Raw genomic sequence first — 25,852 nt, 5'->3', positions numbered from 1 at the left:
AAACAAAAACAAAAAAAAATAAGAAAGAAATATCCAAGGTATCTGTAAAAATATTCAGGTTTGAAATTACTGCATCTGAAGCAGAATTTGTAAATAAGAGAAAATAAGGAAGTCAAAATCAAAGTTAAAAAAGGAGGCTTGGATAAGAGAAAAGAATTAAGAGAAAAAGGAAATATATAAATAGACCAAAAATAAATAAATAAAATATAAATTTCTTTCTTTACCCATTTTATTTCAAAACTGTAACTAACCCAGAAAAATATCTAAACAACAAAAACACGAGGTTATATCTCATTTCAATCATCTACTAAACACACCTGGCGTTACTCAACATTAACAAGCTAAATCTATTATTATATCCTTTATTATTAAGCCATACACATATAGTAGGCATATGTTAGTCTTGAGAGGTCTGTGCCTGAAGAAACCATGTCAGTGGCTGATGGTGTGCAGCGTCTGCTGTGTCTGTAGAGGATCAAATGGGAGGGGCAGTCATGCATACAGTAACTGCATTTGAAGGAGCTCTCTAGTAGCACTACTGGTTTTTCCTTTCTGTCAAGTACACTTTTCTTAGGTGGTGAGTTTCATACACACAGCCATGTGGTTAAAATTTTTGCTCTGCAACTAAATGATTCCAAGTTGAGTCTCCACTGTCAACACTTTGGGCAAGTGCCTTCTACAGCGGCCGACCATTATTCTGTAAGTGGAACTAAGTAGACAGAAACTGTGTGAAAGTTTATCATGCATGTATGTGTATCTGTATGTGTGTCTCTGTTTATATCTACCAGGTGTCAAGTTCAACATAATCACACCAATAATGAAATAACATAGCTAATATATATGAATAAAAGAGAGGTGGATGTTTTTAGTAATAAAATAGATATGCAAATAAAACAAATGGATATGTAATGCAATTATAGATGAGACAAGAATTAATGATTGAGGATGTTTGTGATGCAGGTAGGCAAAAGAAAGTTTTGAAGAGAGTATTCAAATCAGATTTAAGAAGACAACACAAAATTGTGCAGTTTAGAGAAATGCTGCATTACAGACTCACCCACCTCAAATGTATGCAACAATGACAATGATAACTTTGAGAATATTGATGTTAAAATGTTAATAATGGTGATGATGACAATAATGACTTTTGTCCCTAGAAGACTTTATTATTTTATTTTAGTAAAAAGCTAATTAACGATCAGATCTTCAAATACAGAGACATATTTCTGAAATCAAAGAAGTCCAATATATATATACATATCTAAAAATATAATGTATCTTGTATGTACAAACAAATTTATGACTGCTATCGTTAAGATTAGAACTCCACATAATCATATTCCAGTCTGCTTCCAATATAGTGATTAAGCAACTGCTATACTTAGCGGTATTACAAGTCATGATATACAGAGCAAATGTAGAAGAAATATAAATAACTATGAAAGGTGTTTAGCCATCCGGGTTAGGTAAAGTCATATATAAAAGTATTTATAAAAGACTAATGGATAATTTGCTCTTCAAGTCAATGAAAAATAACTAGTATTATTTTTCTGTGTCAAACTATATTGAGGATACAGTACACTGTTCATGAAATATAACAGAATGAAGCAGGAGACATTTGAAAGAAAAATTCCTAACTTATCAAGTCATGCAAACCTTGTAGCCACAAGACTGTAATATAAATTGTATTCATGTCCAGGATGAAAACATATTCTAGCCCTCAATTGTTCACATTTTGCTAAGTCTCCTAACCCATTAGTATGATGACAACTGAAGACTTCATCTTCATATAATGCATCAAGAGTAACCAGTTTAGTAAAAATGCACCTTTCTCAAAGCAACATATGCAACAGCTGAACTCATTTCTACAAGCTATCAAAATATTCAATTTTTGTGCTGCTGTAGTAACTTGCTTCAATGAATCAGTTCACCCTAAAGTACCTACTTACAGTTAGATGGACTGGGCCACTGAGAGTAAAGAACTTTGACCATAAACATAGTAACATCATTGGCAGGGTATGAACCATCTTCCCGTCATCTGATAATATGGTACTCTATCAATTTTTCTATTTGCAACTCATTTACCCTTCAAAAGTAAGGATATGTTCAAAACTAAACTATGGTTCTCATAGCAACCAAACCATCTTGCCATCTTGAAAGAAAGAAAAAAACGATACATAGGATCATGCAGTCCCAGATACACCAGAACAGGATGGTCATGGAAGGAACTTCCATTACAGATGTGCTTGATCAGAGCTAATCCAGAGCTAAACAACAACTGCTCTCTTAAAAGAAACAGTACTACTTTTTTCTCTTAGTCTCTTTTAGATGCAATGACCCTTTCTCTATTTATTGATTGTTGCTCACACAATACAAGCATCTTTCTCTCATTGTCCTTTGTACCTCATAAAGTATTTAATTCTTTGCACAATCTGTCTTCTTCTGAACCAAAATAGAATTAGAGAGAAGAGGAGATTATTAGGATGAATATTACATTGTTTTTAACATAGAAACCTATATTTTGAAGTGTTTTATCTCCAATAGCAACAAAATATATCTATTCATAATTATTACTTATATTGAATTGTATTTAACCCTTCATCAGGACGCAATATCAATTTCTAAAGGGATAAACTGAAAACATTTTTGAGAAATACAACATAGAACAAATTTACACTGATATTAATCTAATTACAATAACATAATAACCCAGATAAAAAATGAGTAATTATGATATCAAATAATAAAAAGAAGTATAAGGAATTAGAAAACTAGCAAAAAAAGAGAGAGAGAGAATTTTCACAAAAGGAAAACCATTCTTACTTAGATTATTTTCTCCTAACACCAGACAAATCAAACATGAGCAAATACTATATCCAAGACATTAAGAAAGTAAGTACAGACAGTATCAACAAAATTTGAAGGACACTTTAAAAGATAAATACACAATTTCGAAAATTAAGAAAATATACAATGATAAAAATCTTTTCTGCCAACACATACTGCTCCTATTGTTGTGCTTATTTCTGCTGCTTATTCTGTCTCCTGTATGTTCACCATCTCTCTCTGTTGGAGTAATATCTAAAAAACGAAAATGAATGATTATATAGTAGCAGCCAAGTGCAAGGCTTTTGTTTATGACTTGAGCTTTCAGAGTTTAATTTATAAATGTACTCTTCTTGAGCCCAATCAAATTAGACTTATGCATAAATCCAAAGACATCTAAAGAAAAAAATAATACTTTCTATTTCCTTAAATAATTCAAAAAAAGAAAAGTTTTTAAAAATATTATTTTCATTTCATGACTCACAATAATTGATTTAAAATAAAGCGTAAAGTGTTTACTAATGTGACAATCTAGTTTTCACGATCAGTGGTCTGCCTAATGTTTTGGACAAGAAGAGGCTAATATGCAAGAACTGCTGACAAAATGGCTAAAACTAACCTGATGATGCAAAACAGTTTTGATGCTGAACTCTACATACAAACAGGAATTGAAGAATAACACCACTTGAAGATATTCTATCCCAACCAACAAAAGAAAGTACGAGTCTTGAAATTTGTTGCTTTGAGAAGTAAAAGCATACAATAAACATAGCTGGACCTGAAAATTGTGTGTACAAAGGCAGTATGGGAGTCTCTAAACATTCTTTTATCATTAAGGTTCATGTTCCATGATGGCATGGGTTTATTGGTTTTACAGGATTCAATGGGTCTGAAGACTGCACTGTACTCTAATATCTGCTTTCACATGGTTTCTATGGCTGAATATCCTTCCTTCCTAACACCAACCATTTTATAAGGTGTACTGGTACCAGCACATGTGAGGTTACTAAGTCTGAAAAACGAAGACCCTCTTCAACTGAGTGGGACTACGGAGTGAAAAAAAGTGGTTCTATACAAGGGAATGAGAGATTAAAGTGTGGGAGAAGGGGACAGAATAGAACAGGCTTCTTACAGAAAAGTAGCTGCAAGGCTACTCACATTATTTTAGAAGTGAAAGTGGGAGAGCTGGTAAGAGATAAAATAGTGGTGATGAGGTGTTAGGGTGTATCCTCAAAAGAGGAGAGGTGAGTGGAGACAGAACAGGAAGTGTGGGTGGATAGAGGCTGAGAGAAAGGGTGAATATAAAGAAGAACAAATGTTGAGAATTGAATAGAGAAGTTATGGAATAGTGACAACTGTAGAAATTGGGTAGGGTTAATGGGTGACCAACGATACTTGAAATTGGGGGAGTAAGGAAGAAGAGATAACTTATAGTGCAGAAAAGGAAGTGGGTGAAAAATAGCAAATGAGCAATAGTAGTAGAAATAATAATAATAATAACAATAATAAAATCACCATGATAGACTTAGTAATAGCACTGGATCATATACTGTCAGTTTGGACACCCATATGGGAAGAACTGGTTGGGACATAAACCTGCCAATGTAGTAGAAAATAAAGACAAACTAATCATGCAATTCCGGTCAATAGACCAGATATTGTGGTGAAAAATTATTTTGACAAAACATGCTTGCTAATATTTTTGTGAATCCCAGCAAGCAGATTGCAACAGTTCTATCAAAACATTTTGGAAGTTAACTTCCAGGACCTTGAATAGAGAACCAAAATGTAGTACCTAAGAATGATAACAGTACCCGTAGTCATTAGAGATCTAAAGATAATCCTAAATGGCACCCTTAAATACTATGGTTAAAAGTACAAGCACTACAAAAAAAAATGTTTTATGGGTACAGCCCACAACCTAAAAAAAATTTTTTTTTTAATCACTGTCAATCTGAGAATATCTGAATCTTTTTAAATCTTTCAAAATTGCATATATTATGGACAAACTTTTAATACAAAATATATCATGGCAGCCCATAAATAACATCCATAATAAAACATCCAGCTTGCTGTGACTTGAGGTCTCCAGGTGAGACTTGGAACAGCTTGCTTTGAAACAAAACAACAACAGCAAAACTAATAATAATGCAGTAGACAGAAGAAGAATGAGAGAAAATGGACAAAAGAGAAAGATGATGTAACTGGGTAGGTTGTAAGATTGTGGGGCAGAGATAAAGTGAATAGAGAAAAGGAGAGGCAAATGGTGGTGGAGGAGAGAAAGTTTTGTGACTCAGGAAGGTGATCAATGTAAAATGTGGATGAAGACAGTATTAAAGAATGCAGGATGGATATCAGATGAAATGGTTTTGAGTGGTGAGAAAGACGATTGGTATGAGGGAAGAGCTGTTGAAACTCAGCTCACATTTAATTACAGCAGGAAGATACTGCAACTAAAGACAAATGATGAGAAGACCTTGAAAAGGAAATTGGGCAACAGGGCTCAGTGTGTGTGTGTGTGTGTGTGTGTGTGTGTGTGTGTGTGTGTGTGTGTGTGTGTGTGTGTGTGTGTGCGGCTGTATTATATGAATGGAATATGAGAGTATGATGAAACATTAAACTTCTTCATTTCCACAAAAATAAAAATAATAGGATATTGTCTTATGCAAGACTACATCTTATACATTGGCAAATATGATAATCATATATAAACATATGTTGAAATACACTTATATCTTTTTACAAAATCATATGAAAGTATAAGCTTATATAATGAAAATGAATGGAGGTTCAATGTCTATGATGAAACCAGATTGAATGAGATGATATCAATGATGACAATAAAGTGAGATCAATAAAACTAAATTAAGGCAGTAAACAGAAAGCCAAATTTTTCTTCTCTCGTGGAAAAAAAAATAATAGAGAAAAAATACATATACTTCCACTGACCTTCATGAGACATTTGCATAAGAACAGAATTATTTTGATAAGGTCCATTTAATGCTTCCAAGAGAGATACTGCTTCATATCCAGGAGGAACACCTTCTTGACTAACAAAATTCTCTTCTTCACCACCCTGATAAAAAAAAAAATTTTTTTTTTAAATTCCAATCAGCCAAGTCACATTCCATAAACTGTCATTGAACTAACAATAAAAAAAAAATGGGTTGTGCCTATGAATCACAAAAGTTTTCTGTCAAATGTAAAAAAAGCAAGGAAAAAAGTAACACAGCATCATATTGCCAGTGAATAGAGACATGATTGGATGAACACCAAGGAAGAGAGATAAATAAAGAAACACAAAGAAAGGGGTTTGAGTAACATCAAAGAATGAGCAGCAAAGAATACAATGGGAACTATAAACAAAGATGTGTATCTTGCTGTGCACCTTACACCTTCTATACACTATCATCATCATCATCATCGTTGTTTAATGATCCGTTTTCCATGTTAGCATGGGTTGGACAGTTTGACTGAGATCTGGAGAGCCAGTGGCTACACCAGGCTAACTGGATGCCCTTCCTAACGCCAACCACTCCGAGAGTGTAGTGGATGCTTTTTACATGCCACTGGCACACAACCAGTCTGGGGATACTGGCATCGGCCACGTTCAGATGGTGCTCTTTACATGCCACTGGCACAGGGACCAGTCAGGGGGTACTGGCATCAATTACATCCGGATAGTGTTTTTTACATGCCACCGGCATGGGAGCCAGTCAAGGGACATTGGCATTGGCCACACTTGAATGGTGCTTTTTGCATGCCACTGGCACAGAAGCCAGCCAGAGGACACTGGTATTGACCACATTCAGATGATGCATTTTATGTGCCACCAGAATGGGAGCCACAGCTACGATTTTGGTTTTACTTGACTCAACAGGTCTTCTCACGCATATGATATCATACAGGCCAGACATGCAACACTGGCATCAGCTGATAAAAAGAGGTCACTGAAATAATGCTGCATAAAAACAGAAGACTAACTCAAAAGGCTGATAAGATTCTTTCAAGGTTTCCTTTTTAACTAGATGCAAGTGTGCGCACACACATACACACACATGTATGACCATACATGGTTAAGAAGTTTATTTCACAAGCACATGGTTCTTTGTTTTGATCTCAATGTTAGCCAGTGTCTTTCAACTGGGTTCAATCTTTTGCTGGTAGAATTTGGTGCATTGAACGAATATCTCTTGGGTATTTAGATATTGTGTTTATGCTCCTTCATTTTAAAAGTGGACTTAGGTTTACGACAAACAGAGATTGAGAAGAGCAGCTCAAGACTAGGTACTGGACGTGATGTTATCAACTAAAACCACTACATTTAATGCTTTGGCATAGCCTCAGTGCACAATTATAGAGAGCAGTAAAAGAATAAAGGAATGTGTGTGTGTGTGTGTGTGTGTGTGTGTGTGTGTGTGTGCGTCATGTATGTTAGCAGTGAAGTGATTAATTCAACAATGAGTTATTGACAGCTACCAAAGGTCAGTATTTTATTTATCAATGCTGTTATGTCACTAATGATTGGGTTTTGGGATTCACTTGTGCTACATCACACATCCACAACATCTTCAATTGCAGTTACCAGAATATGAAAGTACTACCAAAATTCAGAATTTTGAAAAGGCTATATGGAATATAAATTCAACAATGTTGGATAAAATTACCAAGTTTTGCTGAATATCTCTAATAATGTCGATTTGGTTATTTCAAAAAGTCATTTAAAAGATCTTTACAGTCCTCAGCCATGTAGAATATGTTTTGGACAACTTAAAGAGATATTACATAATGTTAATGGTTTACATTCTTAAAATTATAATTTCTCATCCATTTCAGATGAAATAATATATAGAAGTAATTTGAAATAGATGCAAAATACATTTCCTGAAACATTTTACATATAGTTATAAGAAAACAATACTTCAACATGTAATGAAAATCACTTTACAATGAATAAGGACAACAGAGACATAATAAATTATTAAATAACAATACAAAAAGATTCGATTATCTTTTACCTGGGTTATATTTGAAGACATCTGTTTTCTTCGCATGGCTCGAATTTGTAAAAGTGCACGGAAAGGTGCACGGCAAATAGGGCAATTACTAGCTTGATAACGTAATGATTCTGCACAGTTATTGCATAGGCATAAGTGACGACAAGGTAAAATAAGAGTATCTCGCATATCTGACATACATATTACACATTCAGATCCAGTATCCTCAATGTCTTCATCAGTATCCAGCTGTAAGTTTAAATTCAAAATGTGGAGAAATTTTTTAAAGATGATTGATAATTAAATATTTCATTTTACAATATTATATCTTCATAAATGAGGACAAACCAGGTTTTTTACTTTCTGGTGTTTTTAATACCTATTTAAATCCTAAATATTTTTAGTATAAAAAAAAACTATTTTAAAAAAACAAATTAATTTTAAATAGGTTTAACCATTTTCATACCAACCTGCCTGAAACCGCCTCTGGCTCTGTGGTACAAATGTCTTGTTTTCAAAAGTTCTGAATTAAAATCTTCCACCAAACCTTAGTCACAATTTATGTACCTAACACTAGTGGAATGATAAGTTATTTTACTAAATTCTTTCTTATATTTAAAATCAATTGAAATATGGTAACAAAAGGATTAAATTTTATCAAAGGAAGTAATTACTTCTAATTGAAATAGAGCTTTTTAAACCTAAATAGAAATTTTGAAAAAATAACTAAAATATTTAAATATCCCTTGATTTCTTTAAAGATGAAAATAATGTAAAACTTGATATTATAAATTAATCCTTTTATGAACATCATTCTTTCATTTTTACACAGGGAAGCGACCTAGTTCGCAGGATTTTAAGACAGAAAGTATTTTATGAAATTCAACACATATATTACTTTAATTGGTGCTCCTTACATTTCCAGTTTAGTATAGGGTTTCTTTCAGGCACAAGAAATGCAAGATTTTAAATGAACTAAAGTTGATAACTTGTGATGCTTTTCCAGAGACATCAAAACTGTTCACTCAAGAATTGAAACTGAGTTAAAAAACTAAGCTCACCTGCTGACTGAGACTCTTAAGTTTAAAATATTTAATATTAAAATTGTAAAAAAAAAAAAAAAAAAAAAAAAAAAGAATCAGCATGTATCGAACAAATTAACCCTCAAATAAAATATCAGAGAAAAACAAAATAAATTACTTTAGATCTTTCCAGGTTCTTATTTTCTATTCCATAGATTTCTTGTAGTAGATAACATAAACCGCCAACACACTGTTTTTGTTTAAGAGGTTTTAATACATAACCACTGTCAGAATTTCTCTCAACCATTGCAAATGTGACATGAGAATGACCAATGTGCTCTAGAATGTAAAGTAAATAAACAGATACATTAGTCTGGATAAAAATAAGACAAGAATAGAGGATTAAAGTTATCAGTGGTTAACAATGTTAAGGCACACAGTCTTTTAAGCATTCATCAAGTACTGTGGATGATATAATTATATATAAAAAAAGAATATTTGACAATGGCATGGCTGTGTTTATAAAATAAGCAAAGGTGTGGTTATCTAAGAAGTTCGGCTCTACAACAATGTAGCATACAGAATTTCATAGTACAGCATCTTTGGCAAGTCCCTTCCGTTACAGTTTTGGGCCGACAAATATCTTGTGAGTAGGCTTTAGTAGATGGAAACTTTCCAGAAATCCACCATATATATGTGTGTGTGTGTGTGTGTGTGTGTGTGTGTGAGAGTGAGAGAGTGAGAGAGAGAGAGAGAGAGAGAGAGAGAGAGAAAACACATTTACTATGAATTTTCTTCATGAGTAAAAGAATGAAGAGTATTTATTCTGAGACAAGTGGCCAAGCAAGTGCATGAAATATGTCAGGATAATCTCCTTTATTTTTCTGTGTGACAAGGGAAAGAAAGAGAGAGACGAATATGCTTTTTTTATATAGTTGTTTACTTTCTACAACAAAGGTATTAATTGTAATCTAACTAGATCAAATCTATTTTAGAAGTTTTTAACACAAGCTCTTTGTGCATAAAATATTTATTAATAATTTAATCAGACTGCCAACAGATGAACAATATGCAAATTAGTCTAGCTAGCAAATCTGTACACAAAACCTCATATAGTATGCCCTTCATTTGGAGAGAGAATTCTTTTGATGCCAGCAGAGATAATAATTCCGAAATTTTTCCATCCTGTTCTTATTCTAGCTACTATGTTCTCAAAACACCCACTTGAGTAGTAAAAATTGTCAATTACTTTTAGGGAATCTTCCAAGCATTTGAAGAAATTCATTTTGTTGGGCTGTCGTTGTTGTCTACTCTTGTGCATTTGCTAATTCAAAGTCCTTCTCTGTCAGAATGACTGTGATGCCAGCACATCTTTTGTGCACCCATAGTTTACACTAGGCACAACAAATATAACTGACTCCATTTCTGCATATCAACCATAGCCACTTCCCTAATGGCAATAGAATTTTGTACCACTTCCCTGGTGACAGCAGAATTCTGTCTGTTTTCCTGCTAACTAAAACTTCTTTACTGACCTAGCATAAACTGATGTTGATTTGTTTATTCCCACAGTAAGAAAGCAGCTCAGTAAAACAAAGATCAATAGAGTAAGTGCTGGAGGTCACTACGTTCCACCAAAGCCTTCAAGGCAGTACTCCAGCATAGCCACAGTCCAATGACGAAAACGAAATATAAAAGAATACTGCACTATTTTTACATGTACTTATGATAAATACAACAATACTTCATCGCTCTGAGGTAATTGAAAGAAGGATACAAGGCTGGAGGTTCAAGGCGGGACAATGAGAATTTAAGTACTTTTAATAGAAACACAATACAACAATAATAATAAATGGGATGTGAACAGTCGACCCATTAGTCAACAAGCTGGTACACCATCCATACAATTAGCAACTTAAGATTTCTATGTTGTACCATTCATCATCATTGTCGTTGTTTAGCGTCCACTTTCCTTGCTGGCATGGGTTGGACGGTTTGACTGAGGGCTGGCAAGCCAGAAGGCTGCACCAGGCTCCAGTGTGATCTGGCAAAGTTTCTACAGCTGGATGCCCTTCCTCATGCCAACCATTCCGAGAGTGTAGTGAGTGCTTTTTACATGCCACCAGTATGAGGGCCAGTCAGGCGGCACTGGGAACAACCACACTCAGATGGTGCTTTTTACATGCCAAAGGCACGGGAGCCAGTCAGGTGGCACTGGGAACGACCATGCTCGGATGGTGCTTTTTACGTGCCAATCAAGCGGTACTGTCATCAGCCACGACAACAACTTCACTTGCTTCAACAGGTCTTTGCAAGCGCAGTTTATTGCCCAATGTTCAAAGGGTACTCTTAAATGGGCTGGTTATGCTGCACTGGCATAGGCCACGGTTACAATTATGGTCTCACTTAGATTGCTGGGTCTTCTCAAACACAGCATACCATTGTATATTCAATTTCAAAGTAAGAAATATAGAAGAAAACAGAAACCAAAAGTGAAGAAAGACTGAAGTCATCTATTCTGTAGTGGAAACAAACTGGACTGCAAAAAGTAAACTGATAATAAAAATGAACTTTCAAACATATCTTTGGTTCCTCTCACACAAACACACATACACAAATTTATGAATAATTTATGCATTTCCTAACCTTCTTCTTCCACAATACACTGAATAACAACTGGAATTATTTCTTTATCTGGATTATACTGCCACTAAAAACACAGACAAAATTTAAATGTAAACAAAGTTAAATGGGATAAGAAGAAAACAAAAGAAAAACAAAAATTACCAAATTTATTACAATTGACATTTTAAATACAGGGTGCATAAGATATTTGAGGACAGATATTTATAAAAAAAAAAACAAATATATAATAACAGATAATAACTTTATTTATAAAAAAATAATATGAAGATAAAAATAAATCTTCTTTTCTACAATGTTATTCAATAAAGCCACCGTCAGCTTCAACAACTGCTTCTATATGAGATCTAAATCATCTACATGCTCGAATCAAGTGGTCCTGGTTCATTTTGGACATTACTCTGACTACGGTAGCTTTCAAAGAATCTTTGGTGTTATGGCAGGTTCACTGACCTCTCTCTCAACAATGCTCCACATGTAATAGTCCAATGGATTGAGATCTGGGGAATAGGGAGGCCAAATGTTAGGGGTTATGCGAGCATGAACATTTTCAGCCAACCATTCCTGTGCAGAGTCTTGCTGAAACACATGGCCTTCCATTGCGTACACTGTCTATCCAGGGCTTAATTATTTTCAGGATCTCAATGTAGGCGGCAGAGTTAACTCTGAGGCCTTGTGGAAAGAAGGAGGCATTACATGTCCTTCATTGCTGACAACCCCTAAAACCATGACAGTTGCAGGAAATTTTATATGGAACTTCTGAAGTTGTCAGACAAAGCAAAAGAAAATCACTACATCAAATCTAAAAGGCTTTTAAACTAAAAAAATCCAGCAGAAGATTTAATTTGTTTTTTCTCAAATGAGAAAAACTTCGACCAAGATCAAACAGCTAACAGAAGAAATGACGGATGGTAATGTTCTACCTATTTTTTGTTCAAGGTAGCCAAATGTGTCCTCTCACACCTACCCTGCAATGTCATTTTAGAAATAAGCAATTGCATCGTTGAAGTCTTGAAGTTAAAGATAATGCACAATTAGCTCAAAACAATGTGAATAAATAAGCATTACATTTGACAGAGCAATCTGAATGCTTAAGAGTTAAATAGATAATATCATCTCTAAAACAAGATAGCAGGGAAGGAATAGAACCCAAATGATTTTCATAAAATGAATAAACAAAACTCACTTCATCTTCTGAAAATTTGCTAGGATCAATTACATGAGTTGACTGACAGAATACTTGATTTGCTCCCCTCTTGTAATGATAAGTTTCAGAATTCATTGATGCATCCCGAGGATGATAACTGCAAAGAATTTCAAATAAGGCTGTTTGTAAAAACAATAAAAAGAAAAAACATGAGACGTTAGTCTATCAATAACGAATAAGCAAAAGTGGGGAGGTTTCTATGTGGTCATTTGCCATGTTAAGTTTAGCAGCCAAATCACTCTCGAATCACACTCTACCATCATAAAAAAAAGAAAAGCAGATTTATTCTTTGAGACTAACCAACACCTTGTGAGTGGATTTGATGGACAGAAACTGAAAGAAGCTATATATGTATATATATATATATATATATATATATATATATATGAATGTATGTGTGTGTGTGTGAAAGTTTGTTTACATTCCTGCAACTTAGCAGTTCATCAGAAGAAACCGATAGAATAAGTGCCAGGCTTCAAAAAAAAAAAATACCAAGATTGATCAGTTTGACTAAGCCTTCAATGCAGCGCTCCAGCATGGCCACAGTCCAACGACTGAAACAACTGTAAGGTAAACAATAGTGAAAAAAAGATTGTAAGCAACAAAAAAAAAAAATAACTCACACTAATTGACCATTGTTGATTTCTTCCATTGCAAAATAATAAATAGTAATTGCACATTTTACATCAGAATCGAATGTGAATTCAATATTGTAACGAAAATAATTTAAAGGTGGATCCACATCAGTAGAATCTAGAGGGACTTTTTCAGCATCATTGATACTAGAATGATAAAAGGAAAAATAATAAAAATTAAAACACTATGTCTTATGATGAAGGAAATATCATTAGCAATAAAACCTGATAAAAACTTTATTAATCAAAAAAAAAAAAAACTCAAAAAACAAATTAGTATTCTTCTTAAAGGTAGGCTGAAGTAAATAGTTATATTCATTCATTCGTTTGGTTCTCATTGTGTTTTGTGACACTGGAGGCAACAACAAGACCATTCCCCTTTCTAACACTGAATGTGTCCTTGACAGCTTGTTCCATTGTTAACCTTCTCTGCCTTTTAAGATCTTTTGCTATTGTCTTCTGCCATGTTTCCTTTGGTCAGCCAAGTCTTCTTTTACCTTGGGGAATCCATTGCAAAGCGATCCTGACAACTACAATTTGGTTTATAGTGACAAACTTAACCCAGCCATTTCCATCTCCTTGCTTCAATAGTTTCTCTTATTGGTTTCACTTTAGCTACAGAAACAATATAGTTATATTAAAGGAGATTATTCCTTTTATATTAATTTCTAAAACACAGAGGAAAGAAAAAGAGAACTACTTTGGTTTCAGTTGAGGAGTCTTAAATACGATATGGAAAAGATGTATTTGGAAAAATTTTTTTTATTATAAAGGAGAAATTTCTTACCGTACAAACCGTAGAGTATCCTTACGAATATTAACAAGGCTTTTCAAAGTTTTTGTTGGTTCATTACCTTGGGGCAAAGGATAAGGGAACTGAAAGAAAATTTTATAAAAAAAAAAATCATAAATAATCAAATTTATATTCAGCATCATCATTTAACATCTGTTTTCCATGCTGGTATGGGTTGGACAGTTTGACAGGAGCTGAAAAGCCAGAGAGTTGCACCAGGCTCCATCATCAGTTTTGGCATGGTTCCTATGGCTGGATGCCCTTCCTTTACAGAATGTATGTGGCACCAGCAAGGTGCTTCTTGACATTCTTTTTCCTTACAATAGTTTTGGATTGTCTATTTTATTCAGAACTAGCAGAAATACCCGGCGTTGCCCGGGTTAAAGAGAATAATGAAATCTAAAAACGCCGTCTAGACTACGCATCATCTTTATATATAGAGATGTATATACACACACGCACCCAAACACACGTATATATATGTATATCAATATAAATATATGAAAGTCAATGAAGTTTCGTAAAAGAAGGTGATCATGTACATACTTTCTTGCTGTTGTGATTATAACACCTCATTGTAAACTATGTTCCTTGTTTTCCCTTGTGGAGCATATACAAATAGGTTTTTTGTTGCTGCCCACTCTTGAGCAGCCAACATACAGTTGTCCATGTGAGAAGCAGGGCTCTTCCAAGAGAAGACCAGCTACAGACAGTGTTTGACCCTGATATTTGTTTATGGACATGGCAAAAGTCACACGAAGGGGAATTATAGTCTTCTGAATGTAAAAGGAATGTCTGCTCCTGATGGAGTAAGAGGAATTCTTGGAATAAAGACATCATCCCCTTTTGCACATCCAGAAAGAATGGTAGCCTCGATAACGTGTGACATCATTTTCTAAATTAATGCTCATCTGTTATGTTCGAGTTAAAATTTCATCAACATCAAAAATATATGAATTTTCATGGGAGTTATGGCCGTTATGCAAAGAATATAATTTCCAAATTTCATAAAGATCCATTCAGTACTTTTGACGTAGTTTTGGATAAGAAAACAAATGACTAATGTGTGTGTTTGTGTGCATGTGTATGTGTGTGTGATGGGTGTATATATGTATAGATATCTGTATGCATGTATATATGTATATATGTGTACATATTACATGTACATCTATATATATATATATATATACATCTACACATATGTATACATATACATGTATGTATAGATCTATATATATATACATATACGTGTACATCTATATGTATACATATACATCTCTCTCTCTCTGAAAGTATCTGTCATTACAGTATCGAAATGGTGTACATATACATGTATATGTATACATCTCTCTCTCTCTCTCTCTCTCTCTTTCTGTCTCTCTCTTTCTCTCTCTGTGAAAGTATCTGTCACTACAGTATCGAAATGTGATTGTTTCAGTTAGTGGAATAGTTTCATTTTTAAAGTGAAAGTATTTGACATGAGTGTTTTTGTTTCACTTTTGACACGTAATACTTAAATAGTGGAGGAGATATTATGTTGCCGTGTGCTCGAACTCTGCAAGAAGTTAATAATTTTTTTTGACTAAAACACAACTGGAACCCTAAGTAAGGCATGTGTAAAATTTGAATGAAATTGGTTGCGTAGTTCTCGAGTTTTAGAGATTCACACAGACAGACAGACAGACAGACACACACACACATTCTCATTTTTATATATAGAGATGTCTAAGACTGGGTGCTAGGTGGATGACAAACACAAACTGTTCTCTCCCTGCCTATTTTGTGGATTGCCTTTAGTAATGTTTGAAAATGTGTCAGCTTCCCAAATCAGTTCTATATTAGTAAAATATCATCACAGCAGCAGTGTTGTTTTAACATCTTTTTCATGTTTTCATAGGCTGGACAAAATTTACTAAGGTAGATTTTTTACAGCCAGATTCTCTTCTTGTTATCAATACTTGCCTGTTTCCTAGAAAGGGGATATTTCCTCAAGTCCTTCAAACACAAGCTGGATAATGACTGAACTTATATTTAGAGAAGATTGCAAACAAATGTCATTGTTCAATGGTGAGGTTTCCTTGTAACTATTATACAATGGTCAATACAAGATATCATGAGCACACACACAGTGGGTTTCTTTCTATCAAATCCACTTATAAGGTTTTGCTCAGCAAGTGGCTTTTTATTTTTTATTAAAGCTACACAGTGGGACTGAACCCAAAACCACATTCAAAGTAGAGGCCATTGTGTTGCACCATCTGAAGCCAGCTTTCTGCTAGTTTTTTTTTTATCCCAAGCTGATACCAGTTCTTGCTCTTTGAAGTGAAGAACTCCTTCACTGAAACTTCCTCTTCCCCTTGGTTGATGAAGTAACAAGAGTACAGGAAGTAAGCCATGGATTGGAACAAGCAATAATTCAAGAGGGATATTTTTTCACAATCCTAATCTGTATAAGCAGTGGTTAAGTAAAGGCCAGCTTTCAGAACCTATCACCAAACATGGATGTTTCAAACACAAGATGATGTTATGCATCTGGTGGAATTATGAGGGGGTAATTTACTACACATTCATTCCAGACAGTCAAACCATCCATGCCAACCTGTACTCCGAAAAGCTGGAGCAGATGTATGTCATTGTGCAGCAAAAATACCCAGCACTGGTTAACAGAAAGTGAGCACTTCTGCAGTAAAACGACGCAAGATCTCATACCACTCAAGCAACTTGGAATAAACTCCAGGAACTTGAGGGAATTGAAATGATGCCACATCCAGCATATAATCCAGGCCTAGCTCCCTCGGATTATTACTTATTCTGCTCCATGGCTCACTTCCTGCACTCAGGACACTTTCTCAACCAAGAGGAGGTGGAAGCTGCAGTGAAGGAGTCTTTTTTCTTCAAAGGACAAGATCTAGTAGAACTGGTGAAAAGATGGCTCCAGATGTTGCAACATGATGGCCTCTGCCTTGAATGCTAGGTTGCTTTTGTCATAACTTGAATAAAGCAAATAAGTTATCAATATATTACAAAACTTTGGATTCAACACAATAAGAGAAGTAAACAAAAAAAACTGGTGAGGAAAAAAAATAAAATAATCACTAATAATAATTACTGCTGTTACTACTAGTTTTACTAGTAATAACAGTAAAATAGATTTAAACTAGTTACTAGTAGTTTTAATCTATTTTACAACTAATCTCATAGAGTATTGATATAATCAATCCAATACATGACTAATACTACCTTTTTAGAACCAGCATCAATGGAAGGTAAATGCAAATACAGAGGGTGAACACAGAACATAAATATTACAAGTCATTCCGATCTGGCATTCTACTAATATTCTAATATTGCTAATATTCAACTACTCACTGATAATAGTAATGGTTTCTAACATAACTGGCTCAAGCTTACAAATTTTAGAGGATACATTAGTAATTTCGTTTTTTGCAAGTAGAGTTAAGATTTTTTTGCCAGATCAGACTGGAGCCTGGTGCAGCCTTCTGGCTTGCCAGTCCTCAGTCAAATCGTCCAACCCATGCTAGCATGGAAGGTGGATGTTAAATGATGATGATGATGATGTCATTCTAAAAATAATCACATCATTGAGATCTTGAAGCTATGAGATAAAGCAAGATTAATTTGAGACAATGCGAATAAATAAGGATTACATTTGACAGAATAATCTGAATGCGAAAGGGTTAAACCGGTTTGAGGCTGGTCAGCTTTCTAAATATAAAAGAAAAGTTAAAAAAAAAAAAAAAAATACAACAAATCCGTATATATAATTGGAAGTAAAAAATATCTATAGGATTGTGAAATATTTTACAGTATGAGTCATAGCTTGAGTTTGAAAATAAACTTCAACAATTCACAATCTAGGTCAGACAGTGATACAGATCAAAGTTTAGTGTTTAATATTTAGAACAAACATTAATTATACTTTCAGTTAACACATAAAATTTGTATATTCAGTGAGATACTGGATTTATAAAATTAAAATTAATTCACCAATATAATTTAGGAATTCTATCAGGAGAAAATGTATAAACATTTACGAATGGAATTTCCAACATGACCCAAAAAAACTTGCATAAGTATAAGGTGTGTTTTAAATGTTTTCCCAATTACTTACAAGTGATCATGGAATTATTTAATTATTATGTAAACAATTTATAGGAGTAGGAAAACAAAACAAAAAATCTTATACAATAAGCCTATTATAATACACAGATGGAGAGGTGCAGCTTATATGCAAGAAGACAATATTATCTTTCAGGAAAGAAGTAATTACTTTCAACACACAAATGTAATGTGCATTCATTCTATTCATAAAAGTGACGAAACTTGTCTATTTACAGATCAGTTAAAATTTAGACATCATCATTTTACCATTTTTCATGCTGACATGAGTTGGACAGTTTTACAGGAGCTGGCAAAGCCAAAGTGTTGCATCAGGTTCCAGTGTCTGCTTTGGTATGGTTTCTATAATTGGATGCCTTTCCTAACACACCAACCACTTTACAGAGTGTACTGGGTGCTTTTATGTGGCACCAGCACAGGTAGAGTTGTCAAGTAACTTGCAAGACAAAGACCCTTGGCTGGGAGAGGAAGTGGTACTGAGGGAAGTGGCTTTGTGCCAGCTGAGAGGTTAGATTATAACAGAGGGATAGAGGTAGGTGTCTTATTATAGAAGAAATACTTGGCTAATCTAGCAGGAAAATAGAGGAGAAGAAGGGGACAGACAGATAGAGACAGAAAGAGAGAAATAAAAGGTGTTGGAGATGCACCAGGACCTACCCACAAGGTACAGTAGGGAATATAAATGGACAGAGAGGGATGTTGCATGAGAGTGTGAGGGGATACATTTAGAGATAGGGAAGAGGTGACTGAAGCCAATTGATGATGAGAGAAATTAGTGGGGCTGGGGATGGTTGATAATGTAGATATATAAAGGCATCGAGAGTATGCAGGTAGGAACATGAGGGATAGTGGAGGGGCCTGCAGTGAGCGGTGGGAAGGGGGTGTTGGAGAGAGGGGTTGTGGAGAAATTTTGACAGAGGACAAATTATACAAATGAAATTTCCAAAACAAACCAAAGAGCTTGTATAAGATATATTTAAAATATTTTCCCAACTACTTACAAGCAATCATAGAACTATTCAGTTATTATGCAAACAAATTATGAGAAGTAAAAAAAAAAAATCCTATACAATACGCCTTTTATTATCATACATTATATTAGTCAAACTGGTGTTCTCATCTTGATTATTGTTTTCTCTAGGTTTCAGCTGTTGTAAACTCCAGCCTTCTTTAGGTGTCTTGCATTGAACTCGGTTATTGCACCATTATTTGCAACAACAACCAAACTCAATGCAAGACACCAGAAGAAAGCTGGAGTGTACAATAGTTGAAACATAGCGAAAGCAACGACCAACAGGAAACCAGTCAGACTAATATAAATGGTATACATAATATCCAACCCATGCCAGCATGGAAAATGGATGTTAAATGATATGCAGACAAGCCAAGAGCTCAGCAAGCATATTAGCTGTTTTTGTTATTTCTTAATTAAATAATAACCATGTTTAACAATTGGGATATCTGCAAAATCAACATGGTGTACAATGCAAATGATGTTTAAAAGAAGGTTCATATGGGACAACAACACATGTTTACTTCCATATGTTATTTAAATGACTGTTTTTCAAGTTTTATATTTATTTATGCCAGCAAAGGTACAAGGAAATACAAAAAAAAAACTGAGATAAGATATTAAATAATTATTTATAGAAGAAGGTATAAATGGCTGATAGAAGGACATTCACTGAATGCTAAAAATGGAACATATGAGCAGCATGTCATAGAATCTGCTAGCCATGTCACCGGCTATCCATCTGGGAAAAACAGTAACTGAATAGGAACTATAGACCCTTTAGTTCTCCTCACATGGGACAGCCACTCAAGCACCAGCAAAGAAAAACTGACATATGACAATAATTGATAATCTTTTCTATTATAGCACAAGGTCTGAAATTTGGGAGCAGGGTAGACAATTACATTGACCCCAGTATCCAACTGGTACTTATTTCATTGGCCCTCAAAGGATGAAAGGCAAAGCCAGCCTTGGCGAGATTTGAACTCAGAATGTAAAGACAGACAAAAAGTTGCTGAGCATTTTTTTTCTGTGTTGCTAAGGTTCAGCCAACTCATTGCTTTGACATATGAAGATAAAGATATATACATACATACATACACAAATAAATATACACACACAAACTTGCATACATACATATACACATAAATACACATAATATATACACACACACATGCATTCATACACACAAATATACACACATATACATAGACACGCATACATAAATATACATACACACATGCATACATATACACAAATATATACACACACATGTATACATATACATAAATGCACATGCATACATGCATATACACCAATATACACACACAAATATACACATACACATATACATACACACACATGCACTCATACATCAACATATATGAACACATACACATGCACACATTCATATTCACATATACACACATCCACATTTTCTTTATTTAGTGACTAAAAGCAAAACTTCCAATGAAGAATCTGTATGATTTTGGAAAGAGTTTTGGGCAACATAAAAATAGTTGATTAGTTTTTATACTTACAGGAATTGGTTTGTTTCCCAGAAAGTTTAAATCTTGATTTTCACCAAACAAGTAAGCTTCTGGTTGAGTCATATCAAACCTCTCACCACCCATTATAAAGTGGCTGCTAAAATAGCTACCTGAAAGTGGAATAATTACAAAGCCTTTCTTAGAATATCTTATAACATTGAGAAATATACAAACTGAAAGATGAAGTAAAAAAAAAAGAAAAAAAAAACTAAACCTCAGTGACTTTGAGGTTATGGCTGTGGTTCTCAGATAATTCTAGGGTTTACTGGTAAGCCACAATGTGTATCCAGATGTACTGCATCATCATAATCAATGAATGTCTGTTTTCCATGCTGGCATGGGTTTGATGGTTTGACAGGAGCTGGAAAGCCAGGGCATTGCACCAAGCTCTGCTGTCTACCTTGGCATGGTTTCTATTGCATCATCATCATTTAACATCTGCTTTCCATGCTGGCATATGTTGGACGGTTTGAGTGAGGACTGGCAAGCTAATGGGCTGCACAAGGCTCCAATCCGATCTGACAATGTTTCTACAGCTGGATGCTCTTCCTAATGCCAACCACTCCGAGAAGCTACCCTTACATCTGGCAACAATTTCTGCGACACAAACGGAATATTTTTTCCGCTGAATCCATTTTGTGCCAAAGGTCAGTCGACAAAAAAAACAAGAGTACAAATTTTTGTTACAAATGTTTTCCATTCTAGAGTTTTTCTTTTTGACCTTTCTATCTCACCCCTGAAAGACTTAAACCATTGCAAGTCAGCACCAGCAGGAAAGACATGAGCAGAGAAAAATTCCAAAGTGCAGATGTTCTTGGGAGAAAGAACTGGGCATAATGGTTAGAGCAATGCTAAGGGGATGAACATACCAAAAGTGACATAATGCAGAAAGACAAGTGAGGTGGGGTACCTGGGTGGCAGGGATACAAAAGCAGACAGCTCTGAAGAACAGACACCACTACAGAATTGACTAAAAAGCTACAGAAGAAACAGAACACTTAAGGATCAAAGGATGAAGCATGTCAGTTAGTGATTTGATAGCAATTAGTCAATTGGCCCTTCTCTGGATGCAGCAAGGGATGCCTGTATGTGAAGCAATGCCCAAAATGTAGAAACAATCCTCCACTCTTTCTCACACGTGATCGTTAGTTGTTGGTGCCCAAATTATTTTCTAGCCATGAAAAGGGGGGATCGTAAAACAGGCTAACATTCCATTACGTTTTAAAATCAACATACACTGACTAATTAATTAAATGTTCTATTTTTCATTACATAACAAATTTGAACTTCACTGGTTAAGTGGTATCATTTACTTGTTTGTCATTAGACTGCAGCCATTCTGGGGCACCACCTAGAAGGATGTTAATCAAATAAATTGACCCTAGTACTTATTTTGTTTTTAAAGTCTGGTACTTTTTCTATCAGTCTCTTTTCCTGAAGTGCTAAGTTACAGGAACATAAATACACCAACGTCAATTGTCAAATGATGATGGGGAACAAAGACAGACGCATACACAACGGGCTGCTTTCAATTTCCATCTACCAAATTCACTCACAAAAGCTTTTGTCAATCAGAAGCTATAGTAGAAGACACCCAAGGTGCCATGTGGTGGAAGTGAACTAGCTGTGCCTGCATCTATGCACTGCCTGCCTGATAATTTAATGTAGTTAAACATGTTTACTTCCAAATGTTTGTAAAGTACATGTTTTGAATGAGATAACTGACACAGAAAAAGAGAAGTTACAAATGCAATATTCATAAAAACTAGGTTTGCATATACACAAATATATACACACACATGTATACATATACATAAATGCACATGCATACATGCATATACACCAATATACACACACAAATATACACATACACATATACATACACACACATGCACTCATACATCAACATATATGAACACATACACATGCACACATTCATATTCACATATACACACATCCACATTTTCTTTATTTAGTGACTAAAAGCAAAACTTCCAATGAAGAATCTGTATGATTTTGGAAAGAGTTCATATGGGAGTTATTGTTGAGATAGTACTGTACGTATATATTTGAAAAGTCTGCAGCATAACTCATACATTCAAATTCTTAAGAAACCAACATATGTAGTAACCAAGCAGAATAGAGACACAGAAAATTGATATCTGGATCAACTGAAACAGGTTCTGTATGAAGACTAGCTGAAAGAAGAGGAGAAAGTGATTTTTTGCTGAATTCTTTCAACGAGAGACACTGGACAACCTTGAGATGGCTGAGAGACACTGTTCTCTCTTCAGTTCAATAAACCAGTGAATAACTAACTTCACGATGTTGCATAAAGGGCCACTACACTTTCGTCAATCAGAAATTTACAACTGTTCCTGATTTTACCAGGTGTTAGTGGCATGAGTATGAATAATGTGAAATAGTTCGAAAAAGGAATTAAAAAACATGTTTCTGGCAGTTCAGAATTCTTCCAAAATAACGTTCCTTTTTTAATAAGAGGAAATTTGATGTTTTGAAGCTCGTGCCTATTGATGTAATGACTCAAAATATGATTTTGGACACGATTTTCTTAAGTATTGACAAAGTTGTAAAATTTTCGATATTTGCTTTTTTCAATAAAATCAACTTTGAAAGTGGTGCGAGAAAACCTTGGAATCAAAACGTACTGCGGGTATGACCAGCTGAAAGTCTATGGCCGATCACGACATCGATATAAATTATTTTCTTTCGACCGATGCACACACAATTTTATAAGGAAGAAAGTACAACCGAATGAACCGACCCTAATATACAAGTAGAATTATTTCCTCGACAAGAAAGGCAAAAACGGCTTTGAGGAGATGGTGGACAAACCTAAAAGAATTACAGTAAACCTTCGTAATTTTCTCGAGAATTTTAGAGGCAGAATTAAAAGGAAACAAAACTGTGATACACACGCCCTTTTTCTTTTTTTTTTTTTTTACCAAAGGTTACTTGTATGGGAAATGAAACGGCTTTAATCGAAAACAGAAACGGAGCCTTGCCTTTGAGGCTCATCAGGATCTGTCCTCTTACATCGAACGTCATTTACAAACCCTGAAAATGTTAATCCGATTTCTCAATCGGAAAGCAGTTTTTTGCGAAGTGTGTGTGCGAGGGGGGGGGGGGGTTATAATTAGTTAAACAACTGTAGTATATTACCAATATTTATTTCATCAACCAATACTCCCCCACCCCCGAGACTTCAGGAATGGAAGCCGAAGTTGATCCTAACGGAATTTCAAAACGTGGGATATCGAACAAGATATATTTAAAGACTAATTTCCGGTGAATCGGAAATTCCCGTGTACAATTTAGTTTATTACCGATCAATTCGACAGAGAAACGAACATGATACTATAATGTGAAGATGCTACTGATCTGATTTAAGAAGAAAGGTAAATTCATGTTTAAAATGTTCAGACAAGGTATGAAGAACTGTTACTTTGACCCTGGTAATTAAACAATCTTTAATAAGGATCAAGAAGAAAATCATGATGATACGGATTGATTGCAATAGCTTGCACAAAGCCACATTTATTTTGTCGATGGAATCTACCTCCTCAGTACATGACTGTTAGATTGGGACTAGATACAGTAAGAAGTTTGTCTGGCCCCAGTTCAGCATACTTATGATCAAAGACCGTCCAGTTTTATTTATGTATGTGTGTGTGTATTAAGGACTATATTGTTCAATATTTAATTCTTGTTTAAAGATGTTACGATGTAACTTGAAAGAATCTGACTATTGCTTCTAACAGATCGAGCGAACACGTAAACTTCCTCGTTGGCTCTTGCCACAAGGGCAGCCATTTTGGGGGAGGGTACTAGTCGATTACATCGACTCCAGTGTTTCACTGGTACTTAACTTATCGACCCCGAAAGGATGAAAGGCAAAGTCGGCGGAATCTGAACTCAGAACGTAGAGACGGACGAAATACCGCTAAGCATTTAGCCCGGCGTGCTAACGGGCTTAGGCACAAGACCTGATATTTCCGGGGAGGAGGCCTAGCCGATTACCTGTAACCCCAGTGCTCAACTGGTACTTATTTTACCGACCCCGAAAGGAGGAAAGCAAAGTCAACCTCGGCAGCATTTGAACTAAGAATACGACATTTCATGAGGCTTATGACAAAGCAACAACAACCACCCACAAGTAGCTTCGCTCCATTGTGTTGTTGAGAATTGTCAAACATTGTCAATGGCCAACTTCACTTTATAATAATAATGATTATAAAATATTCAAACGATACATTTTTCACAAGTTTTGTTTTATTAACCCTACAAAATAAAACATTTTTGTTACAATTGCTAAACTCATGCAGATTAGACAAGCATCGTTTAATTAATTCTCATTCAGTTTAAGAAGTTGTCAAAAGACAAAAAATCGGAGGCGATCGACGAAGAGATTGTCTGCTGCAGAAAGAAATGAAACGTAAATCGTTACTTTGACTCATTTAAGATATTTATAAAGAATACATTTATATGGGTTTGTGGTGTATAAAAGATATCCGTTGAAAAATCGATTCCAAAGTACAGAAAACATAATTTGGTGATGTCTTGAGAATCAAAGAAATTCGTTAATCAAAACTTCGGTAAACATTTTTGTTGATAGCTTTCTTAAAAGAAAAGTGGAAATAAAAGAAAACAAGGAGCATGTAACGAGTAATTATTGAAGTTGAATGAATTTGGATAAAGTGGGGGAATTAAATAAACGAAAAGAGAAAAGATTGTCAAGAATAACGAACCTGATTTGGGAGGATATCTGTAGGCATTGTTATTACCATAATCCACAACATCGGAGCCTGCATTTCTTCTGCTAACGAGCGAACCCATTTTTGAAAATCCTAGAATGTAAATGTCTTTAAGATTTCTGAATATATAAACATATCACTAAATGCAAGAAGACTTGAGCATGCTGTTGAGTATGCAAAAGCGATGAGAAAGAAGCGAGCATCGAGTCAAGATGCGACTTTGGTGGTCAACACAATGGCGCCTACACAGCA

The 25,852-nt window shown here is 34.8% G+C and overlaps 1 protein-coding gene across 8 annotated transcripts in view; it reads right to left on the bottom strand.

Moving 5' to 3' along the window:
• The window catches only part of LOC106870686 (putative E3 ubiquitin-protein ligase MGRN1), a 48,111-nt gene extending 22,263 nt beyond the window's left edge, over positions 1-25,848 (bottom strand). For 4 of the 8 annotated variants that reach the window (XR_008265792.2, XR_001409556.3, XM_014916843.3 and 1 more), the window contains exons 1-10: positions 25,595-25,848; positions 20,817-20,935; positions 14,118-14,206; positions 13,319-13,477; positions 12,675-12,792; positions 11,492-11,555; positions 9,024-9,184; positions 7,845-8,072; positions 5,776-5,902; positions 3,004-3,081 (exon numbers count right to left, since the gene is read on the bottom strand). Coding sequence is in view for 4 of the 8 variants with exons in the window: in XM_014916843.3 (XP_014772329.1) it covers positions 3,004-3,081; positions 5,776-5,902; positions 7,845-8,072; positions 9,024-9,184; positions 11,492-11,555; positions 12,675-12,792; positions 13,319-13,477; positions 14,118-14,206; positions 20,817-20,935; positions 25,595-25,682 (1,231 nt within the window). In the remaining 4 variants the exon portion in view is untranslated. The remainder of the gene's footprint in view (positions 1-3,003; positions 3,082-5,775; positions 5,903-7,844; positions 8,073-9,023; positions 9,185-11,491; positions 11,556-12,674; positions 12,793-13,318; positions 13,478-14,117; positions 14,207-20,816; positions 20,936-25,594) is intronic. The other 4 variants (XR_016244625.1, XR_016244626.1, XM_089364326.1 and 1 more) reach the window with 1 other exon arrangement.
• Positions 25,849-25,852: the final 4 nt, after the last annotated feature.

This window comes from Octopus bimaculoides, chromosome 16 (genome assembly GCF_046866305.1).
Source record: "Octopus bimaculoides isolate indiv1 chromosome 16, ASM4686630v1, whole genome shotgun sequence".
Classification (NCBI taxonomy): domain Eukaryota; kingdom Metazoa; phylum Mollusca; class Cephalopoda; order Octopoda; family Octopodidae; genus Octopus; species Octopus bimaculoides.
This window is presented reverse-complemented; position numbering and strand designations above follow the sequence as displayed.